Genomic DNA, 20,996 nt, shown 5'->3' with positions numbered 1-20,996 from the left:
TGGTAACAGGTTGGGTGAATTTTTAAATGCTCTTTAACTTAAAATAGGGAACAGAGACTTATCTGTCATTACCGCAAGCCAAGGTAAACATGGGTGTCCTAGGAAATGTCCAATTTCCCTACAGTAATAAACATTAACATTATAATAAAAACAATAACATTTTTGTTGGGGGGATGGAGTCTCACGTCGCCCAGGCTGGAGTGCAGTAGCACCGTCTCAGCTCACTGTAACCTCTGCCTCCTAGGCTCAGGCAATCCTCCCACCTCAGCCTCCTGAGTAGATGGGACCACAGGCACGCCACCACGCCCAGCCTATTTTCTGTATTTTTGTAGAGAAGGGATTTCACTGTGGTGCCCAGGCTGGTATCGAAGTCCTAAGCTCAAGTGATCCTCCCTCCTTGGCCTCCCAAAGTGCTAGGATTACAGGCATTAGCCACCCTGCCAGGTCAACAATAACTATTATTAAGTCATTTGAAGATTCTATTTTTTGATATAATGAAACAAGTATATATTTACATCCTTGGGGATTTCTATCATATAAACACAGCATATAGCCCACCAAAAAGGAAAGAGACTAAGACTTAGATCAAGGTTAAGGTCCTAAGTCTGCCCCACCTATTAGCTTAACTGAAAATGATCCCGATATCACAGCCTTTTGTTAGAAGTAAAGAGCAGAGTTAAGAAGGTTACTAAAATTTAATATCTCATAAAGATGAAATTCTTAAGATATTTAAATAGATCAAGATAAAATCCCTATAACAAAATTACTGTCCATTTTACAGATAAAGATACTGAGGTGCAATGATTTAAATTAATTCTCCTCAAAGTCATATCGCAAATTGAGTGGTGGAACTGTGACATAACTCAGATCTAAATCTTACTGCTCCTTCCACTACGTCATACTGAAGAATATGAAATAAACACTCTATAAATTATATACTGTTATGGTAATAGTGGGAAGTGAAAATATTTTTTATTATAATGAAGAGGCACACTATCCTTCCCAAAAAATAAGGACTTTTAAATATGTTACATATTCATATATTTAAGTTATTCTAGATGCCACTTGATATGGCCGACAAGTGTGAATATCTCCACATACATATTGAGTATCAGCAGTCAGTTAAGCCTCAAGTGGACTTATCTACTTTTTGCAGGCCTATGTTATTCTTTAAACAGAAGGGCTGCACTTCCAACAGAAACGCTGCCGGCTTCTATCAAGCCACCACTAAAGCACAAGACCACGTGGTCTCTCAGAAGCCCAAGGTTCCCTACTCCTCTCCCTCCTTTGACAAGGAACTGGAAATTAGGGTTTCTCTTATGTGGAGCCCTGACATGCCACCTGTGTAATACAGACCACAAACATCCTGCAGCCTGCCTCCCGGAAGACTACAGGAATCAGAATAAAAGGGAACTTGGACGCCGACAATTCTAGGAAAGGAAATGAACGAACAGAGAAGTTAAGCCGGTGAGACTGTGATAAGCCGCAGCACCCGGACCTGTCAAAACAGCTTTTAAGACTCAAGCCGAACCACTATAACCTATCATTCGGGAAGGCCTGAGGTGGGAGCGGCACTACGGAAGGAAGGAGGACGAAGAGAACCGCACGAGTCAGAGCCGCCGCGGCCGCCGCCGCCGCTTCCCGGATACCTTTCAGCGTGCCCCAGCAAGCCACGAACCCTGACTCTCATCTGGAGTCCAACCTTTGCCCCCACATTTCAGAACCAGCCAAAATCCTGCTGCCCAGGGCGGCCGCCGCCGGACCTGCCCGCACCTGTCACTAGCTAAAGACACCAGTTCGCGGCTCCCGCCCACTTCTCCACTATCCTCGGGAAACCGCGAACATCTCAACCCCTTTCTCTTACCAGGTGTCCCCTTTCCGGAGCGAGGTTTTGAGCAGCGTAGCGATGTCAGACCGCTGGGTGTCCAAATCCGCCGCTCCGCCTTCCGCCATCTTCTTCCACTAGCGGTAGGGGAGGTGGCAGAGACGGCGGCGGCACGCCCCAGAGCATTATGGGAATGGCGTCCCATGGCCCCTCCCAGTCGGCCGGTCGAAACCAAAAAGCACTGGAAGCGGGGGTGGTCCCTGGGACAAGAGGAGGCCCCGGGGGCGGGCTGCGTGCGCGACCGTGGTCTGCTGCCCCCCATCGGTCCCCGCCCGTCCAGCATCTTGCCTTGGCCTCCTCCGGCCGGGGACCGCCAGGTTTTAACTCTCCTCGCCGCCAAGGGCTCCTGCGCTCTCTCGCTAGAGCGATGCCACCGCCCCGTCCTCCCTCCTCAGCATTGCCTTCCCCTCCCTCTTTCCCACTGACGCCTTGAAAACCCTTATTTGCGCATTCACTCACGCTTGAGGGTGAGGTAGGGTGGGGCGGGGGGCGTGGGGACGGCTAAGATATGGCAGAAAATTTAGCAGCTCCGTGACTGGGCTTTTCGTTACAAGTAGCAGAACCCAAGCTCGGTGAACACGGGCACCCACAGAAAACATTCCGAAACTGAACGCTTAGCCTCCATGCCCTTCCTGGGTTCCTTCCAGCGCTCTTACTCCTGGTGTAGGTGGGGACCCCTTTATAGGCTCTTTGTGGCTCCTCCCCAGGCACACCCAGAAGACTAAGCTGCAGTAGAAAACAAGTTCCAGTTCAGCGGTGAACACGGAGTAGAATATGGGCAGTATTGAATAATGCCAGATACTAAAGGAAGAAAACGTGTGAGAAACCCTCTTCATGTAAGAGAGTAATATTTTCTTAACCTCGTCTTTCTAGGGTGCTGTACACCTGAAATGAAACTAGATCATACTGTCTTTAATTTGAAGTCAACAATTATGTTTCAAGTTAGACAATTGAGTCGCTTAAAAATCAAATGCCAAGGTCACACAGCAGGTGGAGAGGTAAGAGGAGAGGCTGGTTCAAGAACCCACGTGGTATGCAATATAGCACACTCACTGCCTCTTCTTATGAAAGCCTGAACTAAAATGTAAACTCCTTAAGAGCTGGAACTGGGTTCATCTTTTGTTTTGTTTTAACCTCTGTGCACCTGGTGGATAGCACAGTACTCCTCGACATGAATAAATCACCTAAATATTTGTTTAATAAATGAATTGTGGCAAAGTTACTTAAGTATTCCCGAGCATGATGTCTAGGGGTTTGCTTTTAACATACCATATTGATGTCAAAAGTCTAAAAGATGGGCTAGAATCCCCACATCATTTCTCTTGTTTCCCCATTTTAAACCCTAACTCATTTGGTAAGAATGCAATAAAGATAGATGTAGTTATGCTGCTAGGAAAAGCTGAATCCTTCCAAGTGAAAGTAGTATATATTGGCATTATGATTTGTGTATATCAGTATTATGATTATGATTGCGTATTTCTGGATAATAATACTGTTTTGCATTATCATGCCAACCTTGAATTGAAAGTTTTAAAACAGCTTTCAGTGACTGCTATTTCTGGCTTTTCTCCTGACAGGTTAAAAGATTAAGAGTTTCCTTAACCACAGCTACTCTCTAAAAGTCAGATTTTCCCCCTCCAGTCACTCTCTGAAAGAGAACAAAATAATTTTCTGAAAGGAAGCCGCATAACATGGAAAACATGTTGGAGCCACATGGACGTAAGTTGAAACCTCACTTCAACCTTTAGCTGCAAAGTTCTTACCATTTAATTAATCATAAAATTGAGTATAATAATATCTACCTTAAAGGATTTTTATGAAGATTAAATGAAACAATGTGTGTTTATTGCCTGGGACATAATAGCCATTCAGTAAACACTAGTATCTTTTATTGATGACAGGGTGAATTGTGCAGTATGTGAATTATACTTCAAAAGTCTATCAAAAAAAAGTGTTAGGGGCTCTGAAGGCAAAACTGCTCTCCTTCATTTTATAAACATAACATGTAGCAATAAATCATTCATACCCTAATGTCCAATTTCCCTTAAAATAAAACGCATTTTTTGAAGTATTGACACCTACAACCATACAACAAAGTAAAGTAATATTTTCTTCACTTGCACCATGCTTAAGGCAGCAAGTTAACTGAATATAGATGTGTAAATTCAATGCCAATTTGAATTACACATCAGATTTCCGGGGCCTTTTTGTAGACCTAACTAATTGCCATGAAGAAAGAGATAAAATTATGTTACAGTGTTTTATTTAGCAAACACAGAGTGCCTAGCATGGTTCTAAACACTTTAAAGTACTAACTTAAATCTCACAGCAATCCCATGAAGTAGGTACTATTATTATTTCAAATCAATAGATGTGGAATTGAGGCAAGTAAGTGGCAGAACCCAAATTGAAACCAGTCTGGCTGCAGAATCTGGGAAGTTTGGATAAATTTCTATTTTTCTATTGACCTTTGTTGTTTTGTTTATAGCAATCAACTTTTTAGTGACCTCAGTTGATCAATTTAGGGAAATTCTGCTTATTTTACTGGTGCTTCTCTCAATTATGAAGATAAATAAGATATTGTTCATAAATTGGGTAAGGTCCTCATCCCTACTGAATAATTAAGTAGATAAATTGATGAGAAAAGCTACTTCACCTTAATCACAGATAACTGAATATAAATCAGGTATTATATCTGCTTATTTAGAATGAATGTCTTCACTGATGCATTCCTTAGTTAACTTTTGATGAATGTACAATTTGCTTGGTGATTTTTATTACCTTCTCAGACTCTCTGTGCCTTTCTTGTCAATTTAAAACTTAACCTACAGAGTTGAGTATGTTGAGTACTTTAGACATTAGGCTTGATATGAACAAGCTGGACTTTGTAATGTCACAGTTGTGAAATTAGAGATTCTCCAGGAAGGATTTCTTTATCCTCTAGTAATTCCAAACCTCTCTACTTACTGATGTTTAAACAATTCCTTTAAGAGAGATTCTTTTACTCAACAGTTAAAAAATGGGACTTCAAGTGTAAATACTTCAGGAGACAGTCAGGCTTAACACTAAAGTGTCAAAGAGAGCCAGTTTTCAGCCTGGGGTGAACCAGAGAAAAAATAAAAAGCACTGCATTTTGTAATATAGTTTAATGGAGGAAAGCACAAAGGAGAATTCCAAGATAAGCTTTCCGTACTTTAAATTTTGTGTGGGAATGGCTACATGAGCTGAAGGGAAAATCTGCCTAAAATTTGAGTGTACTTAGCAAATCACACATACACACTTTGATTTTGCTTAGCAAATCACACACATGCACACACACTATCTATCTATCTATCTGTCTATCTATCTATCTATCTCCCTACCTACCTACCTACCTACCTACCTACAAAATCAGCACACCCCATAAAAGAACAATGTTTGATGACCTGGCTGTCTTTATTTCGCAACTCTTCCTGTCTTTAATATTCAGGAACCACCATCTCAGTTTTTTCTTCTTGTCCTTCCTCTACAGTTATTCCCACCCACAGCCCTACCACCCCCTCATTCTTACTCACCCCTCTAAACCTTTCATTCTTTTATCTTACGTAATTGTATAATTATCATCTCTCTTTACCAGCTCTCAGAGTAGCTAAAAGGCAGTGGAAAGGCGGGGGAGTAGTGCAAACACCAAAATAGCATGTAGTAAAGTGCTTAATCTGTTAATGATATTTTGAAACTTGTGATATGAATAAAAATTGTAAGTGCTATGAGGCAGTTTTGAAAGTTAAAAAAAATTACAGAGGGTCCTTATTTCAGACAAATGTTAGGTTCTGATAAAGAGAATGAGAATACAATAAGATGAACACACTGCCTTTTACAAAGAGCCACTATACTTGGATTTTGACTCTGGCTTAGTGCCATTAGCTAGCTGGTAACCTTGGCTAAGTTATTTAATCTGTGTGACAATTTGTTTTCTTATTATAAAATAAAGTGATTAGATTTCGGGGACTGAAACTCAAATACTTGCAGGGTTAGATACAGCTAATGTGAATGGGTGAAGCAAATCTGTTGGGGATAATAAGGAGCTGTGGGGACTGTTGAACTGTCTATCCTAATTAAAGGTCTAAATTTAAAAAATTAGAGCAAACAAAATTATATTTTCTGTCCTATAGGATCTAGAAAGTTTAATTTTAGCATGGTCATAAAGTCTACAAATTAATTAATCTAGGTTCCTACTTTATATCCTATTTTATTTTATTTTATTTTATTTTTAAGACAGAGTCCAGCCTGTTTCCCAGGCTGGAGTGCAATGGCACTATCTTGGCTCCCTGCAACCTCCTGTCTCCTGGGTTCAAGCGATTCTCCTGCCTCAGCTTCCTGAGTAGCTGGGATTACAGGTGACTGCCACCATGCCCGACTAATTTTTGATTTTTAGTAGAGACAGAGTTTCACCATACTGGCCAGGCTAGTCTCGAACTCCTGACCTCAGGTGATCCACCCACCTCGGCCTCCCAAAGGGCTGGGATTACAGGCGTGAGCCACCGTGCCCAGCCTATACTCTTTCTAAGAAGTCCATAAAGCATCCAAAAAGCTGATGCTACCATGAAATTTGCTATCAATCTGCCCTGTAGTGGACTCTCATTACATGCTGATAGAACTAAATTTATTTGTATTTATTTATTTATTGAGATGGAGTCTTGCTCTGCAGTGGCCTAGACTGGAGTGCAGTGGTATGATCTCGGATCACTGCAACCTCCGCCTCCCAAGTTCAAGTGATTCTCATGCCTCAGACTCCTGAGTAGCTGGGATTACATGTGTTAAGCCACCAGCCCAGCTAATTTTTTTATTTTTAGTAGAGTTGGGGTTTCACCACGTTGGCCAGGCAGGTCTCGAAATCCTGACCTCAAGTGATCCACCTGCCTCAGCCTCCCAACATATTGGGATTATACGCATGAGCCAGTGTGCCTGACCAGAGCTAAATTGATTTGAATTGATAAGCAAATCAAGTGTCTAACAGGTCTAGAATTATAATAAAATAAAATCCTTAATAGACATAGTATATATTCTGTGGGTTCTGCATATTTAAAAATTAAATGTATGTATATGGTAGGAAACTTTCAAGAAAGATTTAATTCATCCCATGCAACCAAAAGTGATATAGGTCAAATCAAAGTTCATAGTAGGAAAAATTTGCCTACTTTATATTTTCTTTACTTGTTATTTACATTTATTGACAGATTTCAAAGTTGATAAAGAACCTCTACATGAAAAATATTGAAATGTTTAAGCAGCCTCCGGGGTCTTTCTTAAGCCTCATAATAATGGATGGACTTTAGAAGACAAAAAAATCATTTCAAATATGCTGATCATTTTTGAAATTTTTTATTCATTTAAAAAATATACTGATCTTTTGTTTTAAATGGACAAGTTTAAACAAAATATCTTAATGTTATCTACTTGATTCGTTTTACTTTAAATCTGTTTCATTCAAAGTTTGAAAATAATTATTTTATGCCCATGAACCTTGGAAATCTATCCTACCAAAGTGAAGTAGAGAGTTGTTCAATGAACCAGTGATTCTGAAGCTAAATAGATTCCAGAGAGATTACCTTTGTTTTCTCCCAAGAGAAATTGAATTATTCAGACTTTCTCTTTAGACAATCCTTCACTTCGTTTTGGCTGAGACAGCAAAAGGATTTAAATTACAAAGAGTCTTAGAACAATATAATAAAGAGTCAGAACAATATAATAGGATGTCTTCAAGAATATATCTATGTTTCAGGACTGATGGAAACATTAAATAGGTATTCTTTATAATGTCTTCCAGGTTTCACTAAGCAACATGACACTATAGACCACACAGTAGATTTAGGTTGAATTAGAAGACACCAACAATGAGTAAAAAAACAAGTCTAGTGATTTCATAAAAATATTTACCATTGATTTTTGTTCCTAGCCAGTCTGCTTCTGTCTATGTTGTCTTGAACTACTTCAGTTATGCATTTCTAGAATTATTAGTGACCCAAGGCTTCTGTGTAATACATTGGATGTGATTTCTACAGCATGAGAAATTCATGAAATGTGCTGGATATAATAGTACACCTCTACAGATAATTTACTTTACTCAGTGGGAATTTATTAAGGAAATAGTGAAAATAGTATGCATTTTAGAGTCAAAAAGACATATATTTTTATGCCCTACTCTGATACTTACTAGTTCTGTGATACTGGAAACGTTAGTTTCCTCATCTGTAAAATAAGGATACTAGAATTCTTTTATAGGATTCATTCAAAGGTGAATAAAATAATGAATTTGAAACTGATATTAGAGCTTAACATATAGTAGTAATGATTTATAAAATATTTGCCTCTTTTAGACCAGAGCAGCTTCTAAATTTGATTTTCTAAAAAAATTAAGATCACAAAGTTGTTATGGAATAACATAAACAGCTGTGTTGAAATTAGTAGTGACCCATATCAAAGAAACACAATTACTAAAGAGGTTAAGAAGGATAATATTTAAAGTCTAAGTTTATTCAGTCTTTTGTGTGAAGGTTTTCTAGGGATAAAACAATGTACTTGGAAGCTGATGGAAGAATATGGTACAAAAATATTTTTAAATGCTTATGAATGTTCTGTAACCACAAACATAGATACATAACAGATCAAAGACGTATTTTGGACTTTTGGACTTAGCCATGTGGACTTAAATCATGGAGGCCAGAAAAGTGGCTCTTCAAAGGGGACTATGTCCTAGTATCAGAGCCTGTGAATATATTACTTTAAATGGCAAAAGGTACTTTACAGATGTCATTAAGATTAAACACCTTGAAATGGGGAGATTTTCCTGGATTATTCAGTTGGTCCAATCTAATCACATGAATCCTTAAAAGTAGGAGAAACTTTCCTGGCTGTGGCCAGAGAGTGATGTGACTATGGAAGAATGGCTTTGAAGATAGAATAAAGGGGCCATGAGCCAAGGAATATGGAAGCCTTCTAGAATTTAGAAAGGACAAGGGAATGAATTATCTTTTAAAGTCTCCAGAAAGGATCAGAGCCTTGCTAACACCTTGATTGTTAGCACAGTAAGATTTATGTCAGACTTCTACAGAAATGTAAGAGACAATACTGTTGTCTTAGTCACTAAGTTTATGGTAATTTGTTATAGCTGCGGATAAGTAGTTGAACAGCCTACTTTAAGGAAATTAAAACAAAACAAAATACGTTCAGACCTAAAATTGGTCACCGTGTCTATCTCCTACAGCATTACACAGGTGCATGCTACATTATGGATAACAATGATAACGAATGGGACCTAATAAGATATAGTCTCTGGACTCCTAGTTGACAAAAGTATGGAAGATATTTTTAGCAGTGAGCTCTAAAAGTAGCATGATACAGGAAGCCACAGCCATGCCCAAGTCTTCCTTATGAAGACCGGCCATTCCATTACTTTTCCAGCCCACGGACATTAGTGCTCCTGGTTGTTGGTCCTCTGAATCCTGTTTTAGTCTGTTTGAGCTGCTATAACAAAGTACCTAGGACTGGACAGTTTATATACAACAAATATTATTGCTCACAGTTCTGGAGGCTGGGAAGTTCAAGATCAAGGCACTGGCAAATTTGGCATCTGCTGAGGGCTCACTCTCTGCTCCATAGATGAAACCTTGTTTCTTTAGTCCTCACTTGGCAGAATCAAGGGAATGGGATGTCCTCACACAGTGGAATGGGCAAGGCAGTTCCCTTCAACTTCTTTTATAAAGGTACCAATCCCATTCATGAGGGCAGAACCCTCATGACTTAATCACTTCCTAAAAGGACCTACCTCTTAATACTTTAATATTGGGTACTGGATTCCAACATAGGTTGCGGGAAGCACCAGCATTATAACAAGGCAAACCCAGACTGTGACCTATGCCATCAGCTCCCTGATTCTCAGCTCTTTGTACTTGATTTGAGGTATTGACTATTGGCTCCCCTGGCTCGCAGGTCTTTGGAGTCAGACTGAGTTATGCTGCTGGCTTTCCTTGTTCTCCAGTTTGCAAGTAGCTGATTGTGGGATATCTAGGCCTTCATAATCACATGAGCCAATTCCTATAATAAATAAATAATCACCTACTGTTTCTGTTTCCCTGGAGAACCCTGACCAATACAGTTAAATGCAGTTATCACAGTTTATACATTTAATTACAGATAGGTTGAGTATATCAAGCTTCTGTTAGTCCATGTTCTTATTCAGAGACCCCTTTTATCCAGATGAAAGGATCTAGTAAATACCACTTGTACACTTGTAATAGATACACTGCACCAAAGTTCATACTTACAGCTGCATGGTTGATTCCTTATGACCATTTTACAATACAAGAAAAAAAAAAAAAACGAAAGGTTTATTTATTAGTGGTTCACTTCAGTATGTGGATGCAAGACAAAAAAGAGATAGTTTCTGCATTATGAAACTACTACTGGATGGCCATAAAAGACTTCAGTCAGGAGAAGTTCTCCCAGTGAGCAGAGCTTTGGAAGATACACCTGCTCTTCCACTTTGAGTGGGAAAACAAAAGCTTGGTCAAGGGCCTGAAAGAATAAATATCAGAAAATTTAGGACTAGGAAGTCTGAGGAGAAAGTATGTGGATGGACCTATGGGACTGGGCACAAAGTATAAAGATTTTTATATTACAAGTGAACACCAACCGTAAAGCACATACCACGAAAGAGGTACCGAATAAACCAAATGACTCCAATGGTTGCCATCAACTAGCTTCTATCCTCAAAGCTGGAACAATGGGTACAAGAATGGAGTAGTCATCATGACAGGGGTGGCCTCACAGCATGGGCTCCCACTTACCAACAGTGATCTGGCTGTTGCTGCTGCCGGATGTTCAGCCTGTCAGGAAAAGAGACCAATGTTGAGGCCTTGATATGGAATCATCCATAGAGGAGAATCAAATGACAAGTTAATTACATTGATCCATTCTATCATGTAAGGGGCAATGATTCATCTTGATTGGAATTGACATATATTACAGATATGGATTTTCCTTTTCTGCCAATATTGCTTCAGCCACTTCCTCTATACTTATGGAGTAATTGATCTCATTACACAGGATCTTCCCTAATATCACATCAAACAAAAGGATTCATTTTATTGCAAAAGAGATATGGTAGTGAGCACATGATCATGTGATTCACTGATTCTTTCACATATCACCCCACCCAGACTGTAAACAACTGCTGGGCTGGTAGAGCAACAGAGGGGCTTGCTGAAGAATCAGCTTAAGTGCCACCTTAGAAACAATACCCTTTGCAGTATACCCTCTGAATCAATGGCCAGGATATGTTGCTGTGTTCCCAACAAGTAGAATTTATGGATATGGGAATCAAAAGGTAGAAGTAGAGGTGGTCTTGTTTACCATCATTGTCAGTGACCCAGTTGGGAATTTTTTGCCACTCATCTCCATAGCTCTGGGATTTGTCGGTTTGGAAGTATTGGTTCCCAAAGGGTGAACATTTCCACCAGGAAAAATGGAAAGAGGCCCATTGAACTTTAAACTCTGGCCATCACTGGGGCACTTCTTCCTTCTAGTGCCAAAGGATCAGGCAATGAGAACAGTCACTATCCTGGCATGTTTATCATTCTAAATACTAGGAGGAGGTCAGGCTGCTCTTCTACAATGATGGCAAAAAGGAATGTATTTGGCATCTCTTGGTATGCCCTTGCACAACTTTGACAGTAAGTTGACTGTATTGATGATCTGAGAAAGGTATGGTGACTCTCAAGGATAAGCGACTGGGTCATCCTACCAGGTAAGCCAACAAGACTAGCAGAGGAACTAGTCAAAGTGAGGAAACTCTGGAATGGTAGATCAGGAAGCATATGTTGAATATCACTTTTGGTCTTTGCAACTTTGGAATCTATGTATCTTGCTAATTTTCTTCCCAAGTTCTGGAGCTGCTTCAAAAACTTTTGCAAAAGTGTAGATCTGAGTGGAACATGGGGTGAATTGAATTGGATGATGTACTGTGCCATTAACATCATCCTTCATGACTGGAGAATTTGTTCCTCCAGCTTCTGGGAGCTCTACTGATCTCAATTGTCAGTCTTCTTTGGGAATTGCTCTCAACAGAAAAGAGATACCCTGTGTAGTTCATGCTCTCTTCAGGGGGCAGCTAGTATGCAATGACTAATTGATGTAGGGTTTTAAAGACTTGGCTTCATTTCCTCTATTTGGAACAACTCTGAGGAGCAATCTAGCTTCAGCGGGTTGGTTAAGTCTTTTTATAAATTTATTACAACCCTCTTTCTTTCTCTACTCAATCTTGCTTGCCTCCTTTCTTCCGCAAGTGTTGATGCTGAGAGCACTTCTTTATAGGCTATTTTACACCTCAGCATCCGCTTTCAGGGCATCAGACCTGCACCACCACCTTAATGTTTCCCAAGGTTTGACAAATGGTGTTGCAGCCACACCCTTGTTTTGGTCTTTACCCTGGCAGTGGCCTAAATTTACTTTTTCTTTGAGATTGGGATTTGTTGAGAAACAGTTTCATTTTTAAGCCTACGATTTTCGGTATTTCTAAACTCTCTATTTCCTCTCAATTCTGTTTGTAACCTAGGCAGTTGTTTTTGAGCTCACCACTTTCTTGTGCTTTTTCAAAGGCAGCTAGCAGCAGCCAGCTTTTCAACATTCTTCTTTGAAATCACCTCATCCAAATTCACAAGTTAACTAGATGCATGTTCTGTATTCCATATTATTGCAGATGACAATTTTACCAAATGTTTTGCCACTATATAACACTGCTTGTCATTATTCCAGCCTCCTGTAACAATTACATTACTACCTGCTGCCCATTCCCAAAGCCAATGCCACATATTTGAGATTTTAAGTTATGGCAGCACTATACTTTATACATCAAATTCTGAATCAGCCCAGTTTCTACCTTTCAAAACACCCAAAGTGCTAGTGGCATACAACAATATTTACATATTTCTTACTCATGCATTTTTGGTTAGCTGGAGATTGTCTGGTCTTGGCAAGACTCAACTGGTCTCTGAGCTTAAGGTCAGGTCCTGGTCTGCTCTACATATCTTTATCTTCTTTAAACCAGAGGATAGCTGAGTCATGTTCTCATTGCAAAAAGAGGTCAAAAGACAAGCCTAACTAGGCAGGACCTCAATTAATATCACGGAAGTACATTCCTCTGTGAGAGAGAGGAAGGGAGTAATCATTTGCTGAAAAATTCTCTAATCTACTACTTTGCCAGAAAGATAAAGTATGAAAATATGGAAGAATAGTTAACACACATGGAGAATGGCCAAAACCCAACATATGTTTAATAGGAGTTCCAGAATAAAAAATAAACAGCCAATATTCAAAGACATAATATCTGTTTTTTTTACAGAATGGAAAAAAACCTCTAGTTTTTAGATTCAGAAATTACAGTGAATTTAATAAGAACAAAACTCACACACATACATACCCACTCACGTCTATATGTAGAGAAATTATAATGAGTTTAATAATAACAATAAAAATAAAACAAGCCATGCATATACATGCATACCTATAAATACCTTGAGCCATTCTCATGAACATAAAAATAAGAACCTCAGAGAAAAATCTTAAATATAAAAAGAAAACATAGTTCCTTATTTTAAAAGTGCCATTTAGATAGAATCATTGGATAGAAAACTTCTTTCACCAGTTATAGTATATGCCAGAATATTATCTTCAAAGTGCCAAGGGGAAAATTACTGTTAACTTAAAATTCTGTATTCAGTTAAAGTATTCAAGATGCAGGGAAATAAAGAGTTATTTTTAAAGAGACTGAATTTTAAACATACTGATGCTTGCTAAAAGAAGTCCTTCTGCCTTCACCATGAGAGCACCTCACCAGATGCAGATGCCCCATCTTGAACTTTTGCAGACATCACAATTGTGAGCCAAATAAACTTTTTTTTTTCAGTATAAATTACTCAGCCTCCCGTTTTCCTTTAGAGTAACACTGAATGGACTAAGATGCTACTTAATTTTAGGCATCCCGGAAAAAGTGAAACCACCCATGTGAGACTGCCAATACTGTAATCCAAACCTGCTGTGAGACACAGGTGTAAAGGGCAAAAATTCTCTTCAGGGCTCTCTGAATCTCCTGTTTGAAGAAAGAGATGGAAACTCTTGCCCTTAAAGAAAAGAGAGAGTTTGAAAAAGAAGCTCACATAAAATGTAGCCCTCACACTTTTGCACCCAGTGAAATATCTGGAGTTAGAAGAATGCATTGGGTTTGTGCTGGTACTGAGTCACAATGAGTCTGAGAGGAAACACTGGTGTTTGGAAGGTTGCTCTGAATCTTGTTGACTACACCAAAAATGTTGAGCCAAGGGAAGAATCTCAGGCAAAGAGGAAGAAACTGAGGAACATTTAGCATACGCAGAGATCACATGGCGAGAGAGGAAACGGGAGAGTGTGGGGGGAGGTGCCAGGCTTTTTTTAATAATCAATGCTCATGGGAACTAATAGACTGAGAACTCACTCATTACCACAGGATGGCATCAAGCCATTCTTGAAGGACACAGATTAAGTAGAGAGTTAATTTAAGCCAAAGGTGAGGACTGCAGCCTGGAAATCATAGATTCAAGTTGCCCTCAATATATGCTCTGATTAACAGCAGTTACAAGTGGTCTTCATTCCTTTTTTTTTTTTTAAGGAAAAAAGAGAAATAAGGGAGGAGTTCCTAAGTTGTTTACCAAGAATTTATAAAATAACATAATCTATCAATTGGCTGTACATTTTTTTTTCTATCACGAATTCCAGAAACATGAAGATACTGAGTGAGGGTCACATTGTGCAATCTGTGGTAACATTTTAGGTAATTTATCAGCTAGCCTGAAACTACAGGAAAGGAATGAAAAAAACAAAATTTTTTTAAACAATTACCCTGGGGCCTGGGTGCGGGGGATGTGACTGAAGTATTATGCTCACGGCTCTTTGGGCCTGATAATTTTGCATCTCTCGCATTCTTCAGACTGCTCTGAGCCACTTTCTCAGATGATGATTGCTAGATGCTGAGGGAAGGGAGCAATACGTAGTTGTTGTTTAATGGGTACAGAGTGTCAGTTTTACAAGATGAAGAGTTTGGGAGATTGGGTGCACAACAATGTGAATGTACTTAACACTACTAAACCACACACTTAAAAATATTTAAGCTGGTAATTTTTCTTATATATATTTTACCACAATTAAAAATAAAAAGATTTGAAGGGAAATAATTTTAACAAATAAAATAAATGGAGTGGAAGGACAGATGGAGAGTTAGTAATCAACAGGCATTAAGTTTCAGTCCAGCGAGATGAACAAGCTCTAGAGATCTGCTGAACTACATGGTACTTACAGTCAACAATAATTTATTGTACACTTAAAAATTTGTTAAGAGATCTCATGTTAAGTGTTCTTGCCACAATACAGTAAAATAAAATAAGTTTTAAACATTTTTAAAAAGGTTATACATCTCGTGAAAGTGATAGAGGAGACAGCCAAATGCTACCCAGGTCATTGTGCATAGGGAGTTTGCTTAAGCTTGCCCGTAGTGAAAAATTTTATCCCTTGTCACATGCATAGTAAGGGAAATAAATTAGTGTGGAGTGACTCAGACTAAGGGCCTGCCTGTGCACTGCAACAGTGGGTGGACCCACCTGGAATCCATGCCTTTAAAGTCGGGGGAAGCCTGACATTTTCAGCTCATGTGTGGTGGCCTGGTATTCAGTCTGTGAGGTGGGAACCTGTCGGCAGGACCCCCTTTTTCCTCTGATAGCTTTCTTTTAATAAATGCTGCTCTCCTTACCTTGCAAGGCCTCCACGTACCTAATTTTTTCCTGGTTGTGACACAAGAATTGGATTTTAGCTGAACTAAGAAGCAAAAAATCCTGCATCAAAAGGAGAGCCAACACAAAAACAAATAGTCCTTCTAATTTTTCATTGATTTTAATTCAGTGACTATTTCTCTGAACAATAAAGTTGCAACTTATTTGAATAAAGACACTCAAAATAAAGGAAACACTAAAACTTACAATTGAATGAGTCATTTGCCTGATTATATGTCTTTGGTAATCTGCAATGTAACCTTTATTCCTGCAAGGTATAGATTTTAGCTTGTCTTTTAAAAATCTAATTGTTTATGGATCTTCTAATCAGCCTGATAAAAGAAAAAAATATATCACTGTGAAGTTACATTCTATGTAGGGGTTAAGTTCCAAAGTTACCTAGAAAATCGTTGTATAGTCAAAGGTACTGTTGAAAATTCCTTACTTTGCCTTTAAAGGAAACCAAAAAAATGTGGTTTTGTTCCTTGAACATGACACATGAATTGTAATGCACAGTAAAGTAGGAAAACTTAAGTAGCTTGTCTATAAGAAATAACAAATTAAATGCTGATGTCTGCCCTTTCAGAATGTTTTGTGATCATAGTTTTTGGGTGAAGTTGTGTGGGAGTATATGGAATTAGAGTGCTCTCACTGGCCTGTAGGGTTTACTCAATGGTTTTGATATTATACCTTTATAAGTTTAATACACAATAATAAATGATTCTGTTGTGAAAAAAATGGTGGTGAGGAATTAATTCCAACTTACATAAAGATGGAAATATCAGTTAACTTTAGACCTTCTTAAGACAAGCATGGTAAAAATTTCAGGGTCACTGATTTAGAAAAGAACAACTTTCAGAAGAGTAGAAGGGGGAAATAATACAGTACATTAAGCAATCCAATAGAAGACAGACAAGGAAACAATAACAGCAGCACAAAGGAAAAAAAGAGAAGTAATGGAAAGCATAGCATTTAGAAGACATATTATATATGATTGTAAAAATAAGGCCAAATATTTCACATTAAATGTAAATAAATTAATTTGACTTGTTAAAAATCAGAGGTTTTTATATCTAATTAAAACAAAACAAAACAAAACAAAAAAACCCATCCTCAAGCTGTTTTTTAAGAGGCACCTTTTAAAGATAGAAATGTTGACTGTAAAAGGATAGAAAGTAACATGCCAGGCAAATGGAATGCTAATGAAAGAAAACTGGTTTTGCTGCATATCAAAATTTATTTTGAGTTGTCTTTACATCTACTATCAACCAAATATCAATATTATGGACTTTGAGGGGAGAAAAACTTATTAGAAAAAAGGTCACTATTTAATGGTAAAAAGAACAGCTTATTAGGAAAATGGACCATACTGAATCTTTTTGTATCTAAATAAATTACCTCAAAACACATAAAGCAGAAAGATAAAGAATTACAAGTAGAAAGTGACAAACTGTTTTAAAAACTCATAGATAAAGCAAAAATTAGTAAAGACGCAGAAGATTAGGACAACATGATTAACAAGCTTGATCTAATGATAATATATAGATTCTTCAGCCCCACAATTAAGGAATATAGGTTATTTCAAATGAAGATGAAATATTTACAAAAATGGAGTAGTACAATTAAAAGCAAATTTCAACAAATCTAAAACAATCCGTATGGTAAATAAAAACTTTTCTGAACAAATTAAAAATCAGTAAGAAAAAGACATTCTTGTACTACCATGTGTTTGAAAACTAAACTAAACCAAATGGTTCATGGTAAAATAAATCATAGTTAGAGATTATATAACATATACAAAGGAATAACAATAAAAGTAATTTGGTACTAAAAAGTACTGAGTGATATCTAAGATCTTAGATATCTATGTATATATCTATATATATATATGTATATCTTTCATATATATATGGAAAGATGAAAACTAATGAGCTAAAATTTTATTTTAAGGTATTGAAAAAAGTACAACAGAATAAGCTACAGAAATTAAATAGAAAACAAAAACTAAAATAAGAATAAAAAAACAAAATCTGATCTTTTGAAAAGGCATATATACTGCTTTATATGTATAAGTATATATGTAGATATAAGTATTATAAATAAACAAAATATAATATATAAATGTGTGCATTTTTATATACTTATAAAATATTTCAATGTATATTTTATAAAATGTACATTTATACATATATAATATATATTTATAGATATTTCATAGAAAAGAATGTATATATATATATTTCAACAAAGCTAGCCAGGAAAACTAAGTCATACTAAGCAAAATCAAGAATATAAAAATAGAGTATAATTATGAGATAAGAGGAAAATTGTCTCTATTTATTGAAAGTGTGTCAATGTCCATGTGGAAATTCAAGATAATCTATAGACATGTAAAAATATTTGGCAAGCTTGCTGAACATAAGATCACACAAATATCAATTACCTATTAAGTAAAATGTTGTGGTATTAGTAAGGGATAGACAAAGGGAAGAAATTAAGAACTTGGAATCGGATAAATGCATATAGAGGAAACTGAGACATAACAGAGGTTCCATTACAAAACAGTGGAGAAATGTTGCACTATTATGTGGTGCCAAGACAGTAGATATCCTGAGGAAAAAATAAAATTCAATTTTGATTTTATATTAAACAAATTAAACTCCAGATGTAAAAAACAACTTAATATTTTTAGAAAAAAAATAGGCACTCTGAGTAGGGAAAGCTTTCTTTTATAAGATATAAAATATTAACCTTAAAGTAAGAGAGTGACAAATTTGCGTATACTGAAATGAAAAACTTCTGTACAAGGTAAGATAACATAAAAATTTTAAAGATAAACTGCAGAGTGGGAGAAGATATTTGAAGTGAATATTACTGACAGTAAAGATAGAATTACTACAAATTATAGGAAAAAAAAAGTAGGTAAAAGATAGATAGATTTACCAAAAAGGAGACCTGAATGACAATAAACATATCGAAACTAGTAAATATGAAGTGGCAAAATAAAATGCAATGAGATACCATTTCACATCCATCAGTTTGGCAGATTTTTAAAAACTTTGACATTATCTAGAGTTAAGGAGGATATGAAACAATACAAATTTTAGTGCTCTGCTGATAGGAGTATAAATAGAAAAAACTACTTCAGAGGACAATTTGGTATTTAGTAAAATTGTAGATGTTCTGATCTTATGCCTCAGCAATTTTACATCTTGGAATCTACCCTAGTGAAACTTCTTCGGGTGTCTAGAAGGAAACATACCCAAATATATTGATTAGAGCATTATTTATTCTGGCAAAATGGAAATAAATCAAATAGTAAATGATTGTGCGTGGTTTAATAAACTATTATGTATTTGGTCAATAAATTGTCACATCTTAAAAATTGTTTCATGAAGAGTGCATAATAATATGGGAAAAGCCTTGATGCAATGCTATTAAAATAGAAAAGATGAAAAATGCATATGTGTGTGTATATAATGATAATATATATATGTGGTATGACTATATTTCTTTGTTCTTCTTTAAACCCCAAATAAAGCATTATGCGTAGAAAAACAAAAGACATGCTCCCTCCGGCTCAGCACAGACCCACCTGGGCATGTTCTTCTCGCCAGCTCCAGGCATCCCACTGCCTGACTGTTGCCAGCCCGTGGTCCTAGCCACTCCTGAGGGCACGCCAGGCACCCAGTGCATAGGCTTGCCCGCGGTGGTTGCCACGGAAGTCTGGACCACCAAGGCATGTGGCTCATCTGCCAGCGGGTGTTCTTTTGATCACAACGGATAGTGACTCTTCTCTTCTGCCTGAGAGTGGTTCAAAATAATGAAGGATGAGGTTGGAATTCTCAGTTTGTGTCCAGAACAAGGATGGAGAGGCTCAGCAGCACTGACAGGAGATAACAGATGTGGATCCTTGAGCTGCTCCAATAGTTATGTTCTGTTAAGAGTCATGTTGACTTCTGCCAAGATGGCTGAGAGGAGGCAACGCTGGAGTGCAGCTCCCAGCAAGTGAGTGCAAAATCCCAGCAAGTGAGATGCAGAGGGCTAGAGGACTCCATGATTCCAAGCGAGATGCTGGGTTTGTTTTCGTGGGACTGGTAGGACAGTGAAAATAGCCCAGGGAAGGCAAGCCAGAGCAGGGCTAGAGCAGCCCAGGGATGGTGAACTGAGACAGGGCGGGGCAGGTCCCCACCCAGAAAGTGCTGGGGCAGGTCCCCACCCAAAAAGTGCAGCTGGCTTGGAGGGTCGGGGGGTTCACTCCCTCGGTGCTCCGATTCGGATCCTGCACTTCCCTCATCCCTCCTGCAAACCATGGCCCATGAGAGCCCCACAGGATTGTGGGGCACTTCGGGTTGTCGATGCAAATCTGAGTGATGGCTCCAGGCTGGCTGGCACCACAAGTTGTCTGCATGGACCTGGGCAGAAGTTTGGACTAATGCCAACAGGATGGACCTACCCATCCCACAGAAAGAGGCAGAGATGAAAGCAGGGAAACAGGCCATGGCCTGGCAGGTCCCACCCCAACAAAATCCAACAAACTGAAGCCTGCATGCTAGAGAGTTTCTCAGTGAATACACCAGTTTAACCCTGACCGGGAAGATCCAGCTCAGGGAAGGAAAGATGCCCACCATTGGGAAGGTGGGGCTAATCTCACACGCATGAACAAACTCCAGGGGAAGACCACCGAGCAGCCTGACTGAATCCTAGGGAACCCAGCAGCACCTCTACAGGCAAACAAATAAAACCAAACCAAAAGCAAAACAAAACAAAACAAAAAAACCCCTCATACAGGAGATATAGCACCAACCTCAACAGAAAGGATGTCCACTCAGAGATTCCTTCCAAAATCACTAACTTCAAAGATCAAAGGGAGATAAATCCTTGAAGATGGGAAAAAACTAGTGCAAAAAGGATGAAATCATCAAAGACCAGAATGCCTCTTCTCCTCCTAGGGATCACAACTCTTCACCACCAAGGGAACAAAACAAGCCAGAGAATGAGTTTGATGAACTGACAGAAGCAGGCTTCAGAAGGTGGGGAATAACAAACTTCTGAGTTAAAAGACCATGTTCTAACCCAATGGAAAGAAACTAAGAACCTTGAAAAAGTTTAGATGAAATGCTAACTAGAATAACCAGCTTAGAGAAGAACATAAATTACTTGATGGAGCTGAAAAACACAGCACAAGAACTTCAGGAAGTATACACAAGTTTCAACAGCTGAATCGATCAAGCAGAAGAAAGGATATCAGAGATTGAAGATCAGCTTAATGAAATAAA

The 20,996-nt window shown here is 38.2% G+C and overlaps 1 protein-coding gene and 1 long non-coding RNA gene across 7 annotated transcripts in view; one reads left to right on the top strand and one right to left on the bottom strand.

Moving 5' to 3' along the window:
* USP15 (ubiquitin specific peptidase 15) overlaps nt 1-2,023 on the bottom strand; it is a 146,410-nt gene extending 144,387 nt beyond the window's left edge. For all 6 annotated transcript variants that reach the window (XR_001819555.2, XR_005197127.1, XM_017510182.2 and 3 more), the window contains exon 1: nt 1,865-2,023. Coding sequence is in view for 4 of the 6 variants with exons in the window: in XM_017510182.2 (XP_017365671.1) it covers nt 1,865-1,953 (89 nt within the window). In the remaining 2 variants the exon portion in view is untranslated. The remainder of the gene's footprint in view (nt 1-1,864) is intronic.
* A 361-nt stretch (nt 2,024-2,384) lies between these two features.
* Nucleotides 2,385-20,996, top strand: part of LOC108290385 — a 26,707-nt gene continuing 8,095 nt past the window's right edge. Inside the window, exons 1-2 of the long non-coding RNA XR_001819556.2 lie at nt 2,385-2,721; nt 3,463-3,604. This is a non-coding gene — a long non-coding RNA (uncharacterized LOC108290385). The remainder of the gene's footprint in view (nt 2,722-3,462; nt 3,605-20,996) is intronic.

The sequence above is a fragment of the Cebus imitator genome, unplaced genomic scaffold (genome assembly GCF_001604975.1).
Source record: "Cebus imitator isolate Cc_AM_T3 unplaced genomic scaffold, Cebus_imitator-1.0 Scaffold433, whole genome shotgun sequence".
In the NCBI taxonomy this organism is placed as follows: domain Eukaryota; kingdom Metazoa; phylum Chordata; class Mammalia; order Primates; family Cebidae; genus Cebus; species Cebus imitator.
The sequence above is the reverse complement of the archived record's forward strand: the minus strand, read 5'-3'. Positions and strand labels throughout refer to the sequence as shown.